The 16949-nt window shown below is 35.2% G+C and overlaps 1 protein-coding gene across 18 annotated transcripts in view; it reads left to right on the top strand.

The window, feature by feature from the left end:
- CDC42BPA (CDC42 binding protein kinase alpha) overlaps positions 1–16949 on the top strand; it is a 327782-nt gene that overhangs the window by 249356 nt on the left and 61477 nt on the right. For 5 of the 18 annotated variants that reach the window (XM_074385301.1, XM_074385294.1, XM_039464238.2 and 2 more), the window contains 3 exons: positions 221–297; positions 1169–1216; positions 10490–10528. In XM_074385301.1, coding sequence (XP_074241402.1) covers positions 221–297; positions 1169–1216; positions 10490–10528 — 164 coding nt within the window. The remainder of the gene's footprint in view (positions 1–220; positions 298–1168; positions 1217–10489; positions 10529–16949) is intronic. The other 13 variants (XM_074385292.1, XM_074385300.1, XM_074385303.1 and 10 more) reach the window with 4 other exon arrangements.

Below are 16949 nucleotides of genomic sequence, written 5' to 3'. Positions count from 1 at the left end.
TTTAAGTATTTCATGGAAACTGATATAATTGACTATTAAGTGATATTCTAGGAAATACTAGTGTATTTTAGTTTTTTTCAAATGTAGAGTTAATAATAGTGATCAACTTTGAAATACAGTAGTTTGTGAACTACTTTTAATAGATTCAGACAGGGAAGGTTATCCATTAAAATCAGTTTTAATTGTTGTAGTCTTAAAAAAAGTTGCTGCTGTCTTCTAGGTATAGAGCACCAAGACTCACAGCATTCTTTCTTGGCATTTTTGAATACGCCTACCGATGCTCTGGATCAATTTGAAGTAAGTATTATTAAACTTTTCAAATATCCTCTGTGGTGAATTTAAAATTCACTTTGTAATTTAAAATTCACTTATAATAAAACTTTTATTGCTTCCCACATGAGAGGACCTAGAATCTTAAATAAACAAAACATGTTAGCAGAGGAATATGTTCTGCATTCTTATGGAGACGGTACTACTACCTCTATTAAACAAAACATCTAAGAACCATCATGAATCATTATGAGATTTAATAGCAATTTCATATCTCTTAAGAAATATTAAGAGCAGAACAAATCCCAACTTTTGAAATAATTTGACAGTCTTTCTTATTCTCCAAAGGATAGTGCTACAATAAAAAATGAGAAAATGCCAAAGCTCACATTAAGGTGTTGCTGGTTCCTATTTCAGATCAATTCATCTTTTAAAAACTATACAGTAAGAAATGCTTTTTGTTAAAAAGTATTACATAAACTCTGTTAGGCAGATCACAAAATAATGAAATGGTGATTATGTAACTAGACTGATGTTCTAGTGGGAAGAATTAGAAGCCTCAGTGATTCTGTTGCTTACTTTTAGTTGTTACTTCTAAAGTGCTTACATTTAATGTGATTATTAATTATTTGTCATGAGCTTCATTTTATTACATTTTGGGCACAGTATATAAATTGTGTTTCATTCCTTTAGAAAAAGGAAAAAGAATCACTCTTTAAAAAGTAATTAATGAATCAGTTTCTTGAGAACAATGATAGTAACTGCTTTTCTCATTTATTTATTTGAATTAATGTCATTTGCCTTCAATTGTTTTACAAAATTTTTGATTTATTATTTGTTCTTATTAAATTGCTTCATCCATATTTTCTATTTTTTTATTGCTGTATTCGTTAAATAGGATTCCTTTTCTTCTTCCTCATCTTCACTGATTGATTTTTTGGATGACGTAAGTCTTTGATTTTCAAACCAATGCATCCTTCAGTAAAAAAGATCAGTGAATCGATTTGAAGAATTTGCCTAGTAATGCAGTCAGTTTTAGAAATACCACATTTGAAAATTTATGGGAGCCAAAATATGCTTCTTATCTTAAATATAATGTAGGATTTATCAGCATTAAACATAATGCAGTAAAAATTTACTTGGAAAAATGCTTTAACCATTGGAGAATATCTGTATTTTCAATCTTTATAAGAATTGTAAAGCCTGGAATGCTTATTTAGTTTTATATATATGTATATAAAATATACATATATATACATATATGCTCATTTTTATTTTTCCTGATGATTTCTATTTTACTTTTCCCTTTTCTTTTCAGCACTTTACTGTTTAATTTATATGTTGGTTAAAAATAAACCTCTGGTGGTATAATAAAAAAAGTTACTTTTAATTAATTTCTCCAATAGGTTTTATTGTATGACAATAATAGAGTACTGATTTTAAAATAAACCTATTTTTAATTGATTTATTTTTAATGCTGACAGAATTTCTCTTCTAATGTACAAAGTGATTTTAATTAACATATGCACTATAAATTGACTGCATTATCATTTTCTCTCCTGAATTCTATCAATTTAATAATTTAGAAGTTTCTGTTAAATGTATATCATTCATTCTCTTTACTACCTGGCATAACATTCTCTCTATTCCACATTAAACGGCACAGTAATTCTTGTCCTAAAGCATTTATTACCCTGTTGAACATTTAGTCTTTACAGAAATGGGGAAATAAAATGAGTTCAAATGCAAATATTGTACATAGAATTGTAATTAAAACCAGGGGAGATTTTTTAATGTTTTATTCTTTCTGTTTTGTTAGGATACTTATAGTCAGAAGAGTAGTTAGCATAACTTTCTACTAAAGGAACTTCTAGATCTAGATGTTTAGAATTTGTTGAACAAAAAAGTGATTTTGAATATGTTTGGAATTACTGATGTTTGCGTATTTTCATTCTAAACAGGAACTGTTTTGCTATTCGTAAAACAAATAATTACTCTAATTAATTCTATAGTGTGATAAAAAGAGAACTCTCCTCATGTTTAATGGTATTGCAAGTTATAACCTTGCTGCTCAGGTTATTAAAATACTCAATATGGTATTTCCATACAGATATCATTCACCTTAAAAAGAAAAGAAAGGTGAATTATTTTAGTTGTTCTTCCTACTAGAAAACCTTTTTATTTCTAACAAACTCCTCTTCATTCCCTTTCCTGTCACCAAAAAAAAAACCCAGGAGCAGTATGTATTTTGACAAATACATGAGCTCTTCCCAGCAGATGTTGCAGGAATGCACACCTCAGCCAGGTTCTCAGCTTGTTTCTGTCCTCATAGGCACCCTGCCACTGCTACCACCCACCTGTAATGCCTGAGCACCCCACAGCCATTTCCCAGTGTTACTTTTTCTCCAGGAATATCCTTTCTCGTCTTCCACCCACTATTAATGCAGCATAAGCTCAGTACAAACATAAAAGTAAATTTTATTGCACTGCAAGGGAACTCTTAGAAAAAGGAAAAAGAAGCTGAGTTCACAAGAGCTGCCAAATCTTTTATTCATGTTCCAGTTCCTAAAAGGCATGATTTCCCACTAAGCTCCATTCTCCGAATTTATTGGTTAAATGCATAAGCAGGCACAAATCCTGCCTACACAACTTTCTAGGTGTATGGTTTGGAAGAAATTAACCTTTCTACACCTTGAGCTTGCCTATCAGACAAATAGTAATCATGCTAAAACTAATCTCATAAGGTTGTTTGAAGATTTAAAGAAACCGTATATGTAATGTCCTCAGCAATAATGCCCTTACTACTCTTAATAAACTGGCTCCCTCCCTTTCTGTATTCTCTTTAGCTTCTTTTCTTGACCATCAATTCAGTTTCACTTAAATACTTTCTTAGCTCTTAATCACTCAGTAATCTACCCACCACCAATATTTTATGGCATAAACTTCATGTTTCTCTTGAGAGTTTGTACCTGTGATCTCCCTTCCCAGAGTTATCGTTCATTCATTTGATCCTCAATGTCGTAGCAGAATGATGTTTTGAACAGCAGTATTGAATCTTTGACATAGTGGAGTTTAGCATCCAAGATATAATGCTCAAGTTCTTCTGTAGTTCCTTTTTTATTAGGCACTTGGATTTTTTTTTTTTTTTCAGATGGAATCTAGCTCTGTCACCAGGCTGGAGTGCAGTGGTGGGATCTCAGCTCACTGCAATCTCCGCCTCCTGGGTTTAAGTGATTCTCCTGCCTCAGCCTCCCCAGTAGCTGGGACTTCAGGTGCACGCCACCATGCCTGGCTAGTTTTTGTATTTTTAGCAAAGACAGAGTTTCACCATGTTGGTCAGGCTGGTCTTGATCTCCTGACCTCATAATCTGCCTGTCTCAGCCTCCCAAAGTGCTGGGATTTATAGGTGTGAGACACTGCACCCAGCCACATTTGGATTCTTAAGGAACAAATCAAGTCTTTATTGTTCTCTGTGCCAAATCTAGTTATATTGTGCTTCATGTTTATATGCCTGCCCTCTGCAGTAAGGCTCCAATGCATAGTATAAATCCTTCTGGGCATTCTTTTTTGTTTTCTGTCTCATTGCTATGGAAGAAATTATATTGAAGACCTAAAGTTTGAGTTGCAGCTGGGACTTGCAGGTATAGAAGGGAATAAGGCTAGTATTAAGCAAAATTGCAGGAAATCAAGTCCTTTGAGTGTCAGTATATCATCATTCTCCCTCTGTCTCCTGGAACCCAGTGTTATCATGCTGCCCTCTGATATGTCGGAGCTTTACCACCAGTGCCTCTCCTCCTCCAAAATTACCTTCTTTACTCCTACTTTTACCCTTCCACACAGGTCTCTTAAAAGTGTAGTTACTTTATTTAAAATAGTATAGTTTTAAATTAAAATGTTCCCACCCCTAATTTTTCCTTCGTATGTTTTACCTGTTACCTCAAAATTCAAATGAATGCTGGAATTTTTGGCAAAATGGGAAGATGTTCAGAGCAAGATGCTTTCCTTTTTAAGTCACATTGTTTGGCCCATCCTTGTATGTGTAAGAGTAGCTTTGAAGAGAAGCAATATATGTAATACCAATCATTCCCTCCCTCTAGGAAAATGAAAGGAGGTAACCAGGCAGAGCAGAACACATTCTCAACACTTTCTGCTTCTCTGACTTGGGGGAATGTAGACATTTTGGCTTTTCTATGTGTAGAAACACAAGAGTTTTAAAGGAGAAAACTTTAGAAAATAGTCTAGTTGTTTCAACCATTGTCGAAGCACTCTTCAGTTACTAAGAGTGGATAGGTTACTCTCCCATTTTTAAGAGTGACATTTTAAGAGTTCTCAATCTTTGGGGATTAGGACAGTGTGGTGATAAATTGTTATGCAAAATACTCTTTAGGACAGATAAAGAAGGGTTTGAGTTCATTTTAAAAGAAGTTGAGACTACTTTGATAAGTGGTCTCTTAAGAAAGGCATTTGCATTCAGTCTATTAAGAAGGCAGTAGAACAGAGATACCAAGATCCCTTCTCCTGTAGAAATTATTCCCACTTCTACCCTCATCTTTTCTTTCAACCGTACATACCCAATCCTGAACTTAATCTATATTAGCCCCAGACTCTTTCTAAGTAACAGACAGGGTAAGGAGCAAATGGAGTTCAGCTGCTTAGATTTTCCCATTTCTCTCCCCTAGATACTCCCTTCATCCCAATAGTAACAGATGCAGAGATCATCATACCAAGCTTGTAGCAACTTCCTGTACTCTCTTCATTTTCTTTTTAGCTGAACCAAAAAAACCTTAGCTTGAGTATATTATAGACAATGCTAATTACAATCATAAAAATGAGCTGCTTGCTCTTTATATTTGAGAAACATATTGTCATATAGTAAATATGTGCTAAGTAAGTTTTGAATTTGATTAAATTACAATTCTACACTTTCTTCATTGAGTCCCTGTTCACAAAAATAGAAATTGCCCATTGCCTGGCAAATGAGAATGTACTCAACTTGCTTTTTCAGAGTTGTCTTAGTCTGACATACTGCTGAAAGAGTAAATCAAGGATTAAGCTCTGGAATATAAAGGTCAGACACAGAGAAATAGAGATAGTATCTATAGCCCAACTCTCTGGTCCCCCTAATACTGTTTTCCATTCTTGTATTCTGGTATATAAGAAAAGCAAGTAGTCTGTCAATATTGGCAGGCTGAGTTCTGGACTTGTTTTTAATCTTTTAATCTTTAATCTTTAATCTCTTGTTTCTAATCTTGTATAACATCTTACTAAGATGGTTCAAAATATTTAATTTCAGTTATGGCTCCTAACTTCTTTAATTTATCTCTTGATTTAACATGGTTCTATTTCCCAGCTTCTTTTACATTCTGTTACAATCAGTTACAGAAATCTGAAGCTTGGCAGCATAGTTTCAGCTATACTTGGGAGCATGGTCAATCATATGTGAGAATTGGTAGGAGATAGAATCTTTTTTTTTTTTTTTTTTTTTGAGGCGGAGTTTCGCTCTGGTTACCCAGTCTGGAGTGCAATGGCGCAATCTCGGCTCACCGCAACCTCCGCCTCCGGGGTTCAGGCAATTCTCCTGCCTCAGCTTCCTGAGTAGCTGGGATTACAGGCACGTGCCACCATGCCCGGCTAATTTTTTGTATTTTTAGTAGAGACAGGGTTTCACCATGTTGACCAGGATGGTCTCGATCTCTCGACCTCATGATCCACCCGCCTCGGCCTCCCAAAGTGCTGGGATTACAGGCGTGAGCCACCGCGCCCGGCCTCAGGAGATAGAATCCTAAAACAGACATTGTAAAGATTTTTAATCCTATGACCAAAATCGGTCCTGCTTCTTTGGCATTCCTGAAATTTCCTCATTCAATTTTTGTTTTTACAAGTTCCATCTACATATTCAGCACAACCCTACCTGAAGATTGCATATTTCAGAAAGTTACATGCATTTTTTCCTCAACTTAGGCAATATATTATGTTGAATTATATATATTGTATAGTTTATCGCATATATAATAATGTATTTAGACAATCTAAAGAGAAAGAACCATGATTATGTGGTCCATTTCTTCTTTGGTATTTTATTAAGTAAGACCTCTTGGATTAATTAATTGAACCTTAAAAACTATTAGCCAAATTATCTACTCCTGAGATTATTTCTTTTGGTTTTTGCTTGTGTGCCTACTTCATATTCAGTCTTAAAGTTCTGGTGGCAATTCGTAGACCTATATATGAAGTAGATGTTTTGAAGTGGGATATGATTGCACATTAAGACAAGGTGCTGGTTTATATAGTGTTTGCCTTGAATTCAGTTTTGGTGTTTATAAAAAAAACTGTGTATGTAGATATATAAAAGAGAGGAAGCATGTGGATGTGTTTTCCTCTCTTTCTCCTTTTCTGTTGAAAACATAAAAATATTGAAAACATAAAAATTAGATCATTTCTAGTTAAACACTTTGGTAAGAAAACATTGCTGTGGTGATTTAGTATCATTATTAGCTTTAAATGATACTAACTTAGAAAATGTGTTGTCATTCATTTTCAAAGATAGTTTTGGGAGACATTTTAACTTGTTTTTACTATAGTGATAATATATTTATTTTGAGATACTAATGCTCTTTTTCATGGTTTTAGCTCACTCCAGACTCTAGTCTAGCAGTAGAGATAGCCAAAAAAAAATTATTTTTTTAATGTTAAACATTTTAGCACTTTTTACATGGGTAGTAAGATACTGGGCATAATGGTGGATACAAAGACAAAGCAGATGTGGAAATGACCTCAAAATGCTTATTTTGTAATTAGAAAAATAATTATATAGTTAACGCACTGTGCAATGTGGAAAGCAGTAAATGCCGTGAGAAATACCTAGGTTAAGTACTACGGACATTCAGAAGGATTCATTCAATATTTATTGAGAATTTTTAAGTTTAAAGGCTTATGCTAAGCATAATACAGTATTTCCTGCCCTTAAGCTTAATACACTATTTCCTGCCTTGACAGTCTAGTGGGAAAGACAAATATATAACCAGATAACTATAAAACCATGTGGGAAATACAGTAATAAAAGATAAAGATTATCTGTCATGGGAATACAAAGAAGAGAGATTTCTGACTGAACAAGGAGGATCCAGAAAAGCTTTCTAAAGGAAATAATGCCTGAGCTGGGTCTTCACAGATGACTATGTTCAGCAAAATAAAAAAGGAACTACGTAAGAGGAGTATATTCTAGACAGGCAGAGCAAACTTGGGGAGAGAGGGAGCAGAGGGTTGCAGGGTTGTGGACAGGGAGATTTCAGTTTAGTTTGAATTGTCCCTTGCTTGGCAAACAAAAAGGACAAAGAAGGGATTGAGAAATGAGTATGAAGACATGGGCAAAGGCCAGAATAAGGGTCTGTGTTTCTCAACTTTATACTTCATATTACGGATCTTAGATTTAATCAGTCTTGTATATAATAATTATTAAAAGATTTAACAGAAGGGAAAGGTGACAGCTTCATTTTGGACAAGTTAAGTTTGAGTTTCCTAAGGAACATCCAGGTGGAGATGTCCAGCAGATAGATATTTAATATGTGTGTTAGAGGTTTAAGGAAGAGGAGTGAACTGGCAACAGAGATTTGGAAATAATCAGAGTTAAAAGTGGATGAGATTCCCCAAGGAGTAGACTGTAGCAGTGAGCCAAGGACAGAAACCTGGAATCTCCATTGAACAAAGGGTAAAGGAATAGAATCCACAAGAACAAAGAAAGAGTAATGGTTGAGAAGTACACGGTTACTCAGGAAAGTACTTGTCACAATAACTAGAGGAGTGGAGTTTTTTGTTTTTGTTTTTTTGAGACGGAGGCTTGCTTTGTCACCCAGGCTGGAGTGCAGTGGCGCGATCTTGGCTCACTGCAACCTCCACGTCCCGGGTTCAAGCGATTCTCTGCCTCAGCCTCCAGAGTAGCTGGGTTTATAGGCACCTGCCACCACGCCCAGCTAATTTTTTGTATTTTTAGTAGAGATGGGGGTTTCACCATCTTGGCCAGGGTGGTTTTGAACTCCTGACCTCATGATCCACCCACTTTGTTCTCCCAAAGTGTTGGGATTACAGACGGGAGCCACCACTACCGGCCAGGAGTGGAGATTTTAAGGAGGGGAATGATCAGTGTGTTGGTATGGCAGAGATGGCTGATCAGATAGGACAAATCAGAAATACTGACCTTCTGAGTACCAGATCAAAGCAGAATCTGATATGCACTGTATTAGAAGTTCCTTAGGAAGTTAAGAAGTACAGACAGCAGTTGTATACCATTTTTCAGAAGTTTGACTAAGTAAGTTTGAATCCTGGCCCTACCACTTAACAGTTGTATAACCTTGGGCAAGATGATTGTCTTTTTCATCTTTAAAATGAGATCATATTTCCTACCTTATAGGGTTTCTGTGAGAATTAAAATAATTCATATATGTAAAGCACTTTGAAAAGGATCTGCATATACTCTGCACACAATAAATGCTATTATGATTATTAAGGAGAGGAGAGAGATTAATTGATAGAGAAAGAATTGGAGTTGATTTGTTTATTGTTAGGTTGGTTTTGGGGGAAAGAAGGGATGAGATTCTTCCCATTAGTAACTGAGGAAAAATAACTAGTTTTGAACCTGAGACTTTAGCCTCCATAATGGAAAAACTTCTTTAGAAATCTCCAGGCCTTCTAATCCTGGTTTACTGTTAACTTGAATAGTGTTCAGGTCATCTTCCATTCCAGTTTCCTCTGGAAAAAAATAATAGTTCTGGCTGGGCACAGTGGTTCACACCTGTAAGCCTAGCACTTTGAGAGGCCGAAGCAGGTGGATCACTTAGATCAGGAGTTGGAGACCAGCCTGGCCAACATGGTGAAACCACATCTCTACTAAAAATACAAAAACTAGCTGGGCTTGGTGGCATGCACCTGTAATCCCTGCTACTCAGGAGGCTGAGGAGGAGAATCACTTGAACCTGTGAGGTGAAGGTTGCAGTAAGCAATACTCAAGAAAGAAAGAAAGAAAGAGAGAAAGAGGGAGAGGGAGAGAGGGAGGGAAGGAGGAAGGGCACCAGGCAGGGAGGGAGGGAGGAAAGGAACCAGAAAGGAAGGAAGGGAGGGAGGAAGGAAGGGGACAAGAAAGGAAGGAAGGGAACCTGGCGGGCAGGCGGGCGGGCAGGTGGGTGGGTGGGAGGGAGTTCCTGTTTACTTATCTGCCAGAGTTATTGTAACACTAATACTGAATTTTTAGCAGTGTTTCTCATTCTTGAACTTCTTAGTTTTTTTCTTAAATCTTCTATAACTCCTGTACACCTAGTCTATAAGTTTCCTCCTCTAGGTTCCCATGAAAATCTTGTCTATCCCTCCTCTAGGTTCCCATACAAACCTTGTATGTGTCTCAGTGATAGCGTTTATCATATTGTTGCTAGCATGATCTTCTCCAGCCGTCTGTGAACTTCATGCTTGTATTATCTTTCAGTACCTTGCAAAATCTGCTTAGTACCCAACACATTTGTAAGCTCACAATAAACGTTAGGTTGAATTTAATGTAAGAAATTGCTGAAGTAGATATGGTTCATATTAGTGAAGCTCTACTGCTGGAGCATCACAAAAATATTTTGAGATAATTGTCACTTTTTCCTAATTACTTAATTATTTAATGCTAGAAAGGTGAAAGTCCCTCTTTTGACTATGGCTGAAGTTGAGTCAGGATGGGGTATTGTTTAAATAACTTTTTATTTTAATTTATTACAATTAATTCTGAAATTCTGACTTAGCCCTTGTCATTTAAAAGAATCATTTTTGAAAACAGTAAAAATTTGGTAGGTAAATGTCTAAAGCCAAGCTAGTTCATTATTTTATTAAATGTTTGCCAGCACTAAATCAGAAATACCTAGATCTTTTTTGTTCTCATTTGTTCCATCCTGCTACTGCCAACCTTTCCATAAAAGAAATTGTCCATCACTTGATGAAGCATTGTTTTGTGGGTCACTGTTTGTACATGGGCCAATGAAAAGTTTGTCAACCTTAGATCTAGTCCAAACAACTGTTTCTTTACCATCCTATCCTCCAGTTTTTCCTGAAAATACATGTACATTCAAACTATCCAAAACTGTGGCTTTATATGTATGTTTATATACTTTGTCTGATAATACAATAGTACTCCTTGAGAGTCTTATATGTGTAAATATTTGTAACATGTCGTATTCTCCTTTCTCTGTTGAAGCGCTCTCCATCCTGTACTCCAGCTAGCAAAGGCAGACGTGTAAGAGACTTTTGCACTTTATGTACTCATCCTGATGCCTTTTACCCCTCTCTCATCCTTTTGCCTGTGATTGCAGAAGCTGTTAATGTTTTTGTGGTATATTATTACATTTATTGCATGCTTTGTGCTGCTGCTCCTGCTATTGCTGTGCTGCTTTTATGTATATTCTTTTTATTTTTTGGCTTTGGCTGCACAGCTTTAAGAATGTTCATATAAATTACTATAACCAAACTACTAAAATGATGAAATGCCTTTTTCATTTTGATCAAGGGAAAAATGATCCTAAAGTATGCTTTCTAAATTAGTCAGAGACAAAGTACGTGAGTTCCTAAATAAGAATCTGTTTTAAACAAATATATAGATGTTTCTTACAGATTTTAATTGCATAGAAAGAAAACTTGATAATTCATATTGTATAAAATTCAAAAATGATTTGGGACAAATTGTACATCTTATTGACTACAGTTTTATGTAAATCAGTTCTGGAGAAATCTTGTTGTTGTCATTGTTTTAACGTAGTTCAAAGGAATCTTCCTAAATAAGTATAGAGACCTGAGGAAATAATAATAAATCCTTTATATGCTAAGATAATTCCAAGATTTAAAAAATATCAGTAACATTATTTATATATGTATTATTAACAAACTGTAAGTATCTCCCTATACTAATTCTAGTTCCATGTTTCTCAGCTTGAAGTGAGTCAGCCACTACTCTGCTACAGGATTCTCACATGCCCAGAGTTGGAATTTTTCTAAACCATCCTACATCCCAGTACTAGTCATATACAGACATACATACTTCCTCATTGAAAAACAGCAGGCTAGCTGACAGTGTTGGGATTTTTATATACTACATAAAATCTTAACATTAAAAAGGAAAGTCAGTGATAGATAAAAATTGTTAATGTTCATAGGTTATCCCCATGGAGAATGATCAACACTTTACATTCATAAGTCTTGGACTCAAGAAGTTCTAGATGAGGGAATTCTCTGGTTTGTGGTGGGCATGGGAAGCAGTAGGGTGGCCTGTTCCTCCTGTGGTCCTGTCTTTCTGGTGTGCTGGAGGGTTGGTTGTAAAAGAAACATGAATAACTCTAATACAGCCTATACAATATTTTTGGATTGCTGCTTATTAATGAATAAGCATTTCAGATACCTGTACTATGGCCAGTAGAACTGCATTCAAGTGATATCTCATTAATTATTGTGTTTATGAAAGATTACTAGTTCAACTGAGTGCTTGATTATTTTGAAATTAGTGGAGACCTAAAACCATTAGATACTTGGATTTATCAAATTAATCTGAATAAATATGTTGATTACATTACATAACCTCTAGAAGGGAAAACCAAAATATTGTGTGCCCGATTATATTAAGGTCAAATAATCAGCCTGTGAATTGACTAAATTTTTAACTACGTACTTGGTTTTTTTAATAAGGTTATAATTTAGGATTTGTTTCTCTAATTAATTTTATTTTGGATTAATTATGTCTCATTTGCTTTGCAGACTTCTGGGGCCTTGGCCATGTAGAACATTTTTTGTGACTCTTAAAATAAGAAAAAAATTTTGAGGGAAATAGCTGTTAGAAGGTCTCTCTGGGCCGGGCGCGGTGGCTCAAGCCTGTAATCCCCGCACTTTGGGAGGCCGAGGCGGGTGGATCACGAGGTCGAGAGATCGAGACCATCCTGGTCAACATGGTGAAACCCCGTCTCTACTAAAAATACAAAAAATTAGCTGGGCATGGTGGCGCGTGCCTGTAATCCCAGCTACTCAGGAGGCTGAGGCAGGAGAATTGCCTGAACCCAGGAGGCGGGAGGTTGCGGTGAGCTGAGATCGAGCCATTGCACTCCAGCCTGGGTAACAAGAACGAAACTCCGTCTCAAAAAAAAAAAAAAAAAGAAGGTCTCTCTGTAATTCTATGTTTTCATTCTATGGGATATGAATAAACTATAATTAAGCATAATCTATTGACTTATAATTACATATGATTTTTTTAAATGTAGGTATAATAGGCTCAGTTGTCTGCTTTCCTGGCCTCCTTCAGTTTTTCTTGGGTTAAGTATCTAACAAAAAAAGTCAGCCACTGAAAAGTGATTGTGCCTGTGATGAAGATGCTTGAAGAATTATAAAGAATTTAAATTTGAAAGAATGTACTCAGCTGTTAAATAGAAACATCTCAGTGGCATAGTGTAGAACATTAGTGTTCCCTGGGACATCAGTGTATTTCAGTAGGACATATATAATATAGTTGTCGTTCTGAACAGTGGCCTCTACTCTAACAGTAGCATAAGATTTTATGTTTTATACCATGTTTAGAAAATAAAATATGCAGTATTTTAATAAATTAAAAATTAACCATGAAATGTCACATGAATGAGGTAGTATTACAAAATAATGTTTCTTGCATTCTTGTATCTAGTATGCTATTAAACCTTATTTACAGTTTGAATATTTATCTTCTTTATAAGTAGTATTAAGTATAGTAGAAGAAAAAGTTTTACTGATGATATTGTTAATATCCAAATACAAATGATGAGGGAGATTTCCGCGGTGCTTTCTTTAGTAGCTGAATATCTTGATTTCAGATTGTTCCTTTAGAATTTGGGGCAGAGATTTTTACAGCCCACATATGGCTTACCTTTCTCTTATGTTTTCTTAGAATATGTGTAAATTCTTCAGACTAGATATTCAAATCTGATATTGAAAATAACTTGAGAATAAATTTTCTTAAAGGAAAACAAGGTGCATTATATATAACTAGTAAGATTACACTTAATAGTCATCATCTTTAGTCGTTTGTTAGAATTTATTCTAGAGCAAAAAAATGTATTTACTGTTTTCCAAATGATATAGTACTTCTTTATTACTGTTTTTGTATCATAAGCTCAATTAACAGAAATATATCACTAAAGATTTGAGTTTATACGTGTTGTAAATACAAAATATTAAATTACCTGAATTACCTTCCACTTTGTTTTCAAAATACTTGTAGCTAAAGGATAAAGAAAATTGATAGAAACTGGATTTTGTCCAGGCTTGGTGGTTCATACCTATAATCCCAGAACTTTGGGAGGACGAGGTGGGAGAATCGCTTGAGCCCAGGAGTTCAAGACCAGCCTGGGCAACATAGGGAGACCCTGTCTCTACAAATTTTTTTTTAAAAAATTAGCCAGGCCCAAAACCTAAAATGCAATTTAAAAAAAAAAAAAAAATTAGCCAGGCATGGTGGCACATACCTGTGGTCACAGCTACTCTAGGAGGCTGAGGTAGGAGAATTGCGTGGGCTCGGAGTTCAAAGGTTGTAGTGACCCATGATTGTGCCACTGCCCTACATCCAGGGCAACAGAGAATGATCTTGTCTCAAAGAAAATGAAAAAAGAAAAGAAAGTTGGACTTTTTAACTTACAGTTTTATGTTTGCCAGTACATACAACTTGTCAGATGCAAGCTGGTTTTTAGTAGGTTGACCATATACAGTCTATATCGAATCTTGGTGTTTTTTACTTTGAAGCAAAGTTTCTTATGAGAGGGTTTTTACTTGTTCAAAGCTGTAATTATTTAGGCAGTAGAAAAGGCGTGTTAATGCATATTTAAGATGAGTAGTTGTAGTTATTTTTATTATTTATAAGAAAACCATACTGTTCATAATTTGAAGAATTCTTGATAAGTGGGTTATCTAAAAACCAGTTCTGTGATTCTGGTGGGGGGGGGGGGTGAAAAACCTTTTTTAATGTACTACTGTAAAAACACATTCGAGGATCTTTTAGTAGAAAAATCCTAATAGCTTCAGGGAGCTTTATGAACATTCTGGATTACAGTATTTTGCATTATGGACAATATCACTAATATTCAACTTTTCTGTCTTTTTTGTTAACAGAAGATTAAGTAAAAATGATAATGAAGTATAGTAGATGTTTCTAATGACTGTTCATCAGAATAACACCTTAAAGTATGTTTACTTAGGAAAAGAAAATTAGCTAGCCAAAAAAAAAAAAATTGTATTTACTTAAATATATTTCTTATATTGAATTTATAACATCTCTGCTATTGATATATGTTTATTAGCTTTTGCTGCATTATACTTCATGCTATAATATTTTAGCACAGAAAGAATGACAAAAAGAATATTTTAACTTCCATGGCTAAAATATATTAATAATGATTATGTTTGTTTTTAAGGCTTTAAAATACTTTGTATTAAAATAACTGATGGTATTAATCAGTTGCTTTGCTGCTGTACTCTATCAGATTCATTGCCAGTTCATTACTAAAATGAATCATAGGCTATCTTTAAATGCCAGCATGTAGTCATTGAATATTCTGAAAGTTTATAGAATTGATTGCATTTTAGTGGATAGAATAAGCCATTAATTATAAGTGCATTGGTAGGCATTTAATTGTAGTTAAAATTAGTAACATCCTGAAAATTCTAGTCTGGTTGGTGATAATAAAACTTTAATAAAGAAAATAAGTTATTTGTGTTTTTCTTATTTTTAGTGTTAATACCACTTTTGAGATATTGTTTACTCTGGTGGTCCTGATAAATGAAATGAAATACTTAGATCTATTAATGTTATTAGCTGTTAGATTGATTTACAAGACCTGGACTTTTTTTAAATTTTTTAATTTTTGATATTTAAAATGGTTTTTGCCTTGAGTTTATTCATCTTTGCCAAGCTTTGTTTTTTGTCTTTTAAAAGAAAAACACTTGGCCAGGCGCGGTGGCTCAAGCCTGTAATCCCAGCACTTTGGGAGGTCGAGGCGGGTGGATCACGAGGTCAAGAGATCAGGACCATCCTGGTCAACATGGTGAAACCCCGTCTCTACTAAAAATACAAAAAATTAGCTGGGCACGGTGGCACGTGCCTGTAATCCCAGCTACTCAGGAGGCTGAGGCAGGAGAATTGCCTGAACCCAGGAGGCGGAGGTTGCGGTGAGCCGAGATCGCGCCATTGCACTCCAGCCTGGGTAACAAGAGCAAAACTCCGTCTCAAAAAAATAAAAAAGAAAACAAAAAAAAAACACAACACTTTGAAAGTAAAGTGTGGCAATTTTTAAATTTTAATTATTATATTCATAGGGTTTTTAAATTAAAGATCAGAGTATCACTGTAAATGGCGTAGTTCAGCTTTATAATATGCCTGCTACCATCTCAAAATATTTCAGTGTTTTCTCTTATTTTTAATATTTTTTAAAAGAAAAATCACTTGATTTTCTTTTAACTCTGATTTTTACTTAAAGGGTATATAGCTCTAAAAAGCTAGTGTGGTAACTTTAATTATTCTGCTTTTTAAAAATTATTATTATTGAGATGGAGTTTCATTCTTGTTGCCCAGGCTGAAGTGCAGTGGCTTGATCTTGGCTCACTGCAACCTCTGCTTCCTGGCTTTAAGTGGTTCTCCTGCCTCAGCCTCCCAAGTAGCTGGGAACAGGCATGTGCCACCACGCTCGGCTAATTTTTGTATTTTTAGTAAAGACAGGTTTCACCACGTTGGCCAGGCTGGTCTCAAACTCCTAATCTCAGGTGATCCACCCACCTCAGCCTCCCAAAATGTTGGGATTACAGGCGTGAGCCTCAGCGCCTGGCCTATTATACTTTATTACAGTTAACTATTTTCTTTTAAGCTAAATATTTTCTGTTTTTGAATAACCACCTTTGACCTCATTCAGCAGAGAAAATCACTTTTAAATCTATCCATATCCATATTCTCTTTCATTTTTATTGATTGAGAAAAACTAGTTAGGAGAAAAAGGCTTGACAGTAATCCTTCAGAAGAGCCAAGAGGTGTATGTTAAAAGCCTCAAGAGTGAGTTAGTAATTTGTGTAGCCACAAATTAAATTGATGGGTATTTTTCCTTTCTCCAATATCCCACTGTCATAATATCACAATTTCATAGGATCAACAAACATGCTGGTAAGTATTTTAATAACCAGCTCTGGGGCTAGGGAAAGCCTTGCTTTTTAGGTTCACTGATATCATGATACAACCTTCCATTAGACCATATACTGACAAAATGGCTTACGGCAGTGTTTTCTAATTTTAGTGCAAGACAGTATAAGACAGTATGCTCAACTTCTGTCAGCATGTGTTTAAACAGCTCAAAGAGCAGGTCTGCTATAAAATTTCAACTAGTACTGTTGGAAACAGTATGCACTTGGCCTTTCCCATTTTTAAAGAGTTTTTGAAATAATTGGACCCAGAGATACAAAGCCGTTGTATCAGCTATTCACATATACACAACATTACTTTTCACACAGGAACTTCTCTTTTAATATCTTTCAGTCAGGCTTTGGGGCTGAAGCCTTTTGCAACAGGTCAGAGACTTTTAAATTTTCTTAAGATGGCCTGGTTTTCTACACATGGAAAGGCCCCTACTTGGATACCTTAAACCTTTCTGAGATGATATTTCAGTCAGTTT

Source organism: Saimiri boliviensis, chromosome 14 (genome assembly GCF_048565385.1).
Source record: "Saimiri boliviensis isolate mSaiBol1 chromosome 14, mSaiBol1.pri, whole genome shotgun sequence".
Classification (NCBI taxonomy): Eukaryota; Metazoa; Chordata; class Mammalia; order Primates; family Cebidae; genus Saimiri; species Saimiri boliviensis.
The sequence above is the reverse complement of the archived record's forward strand: the minus strand, read 5'-3'. Positions and strand labels throughout refer to the sequence as shown.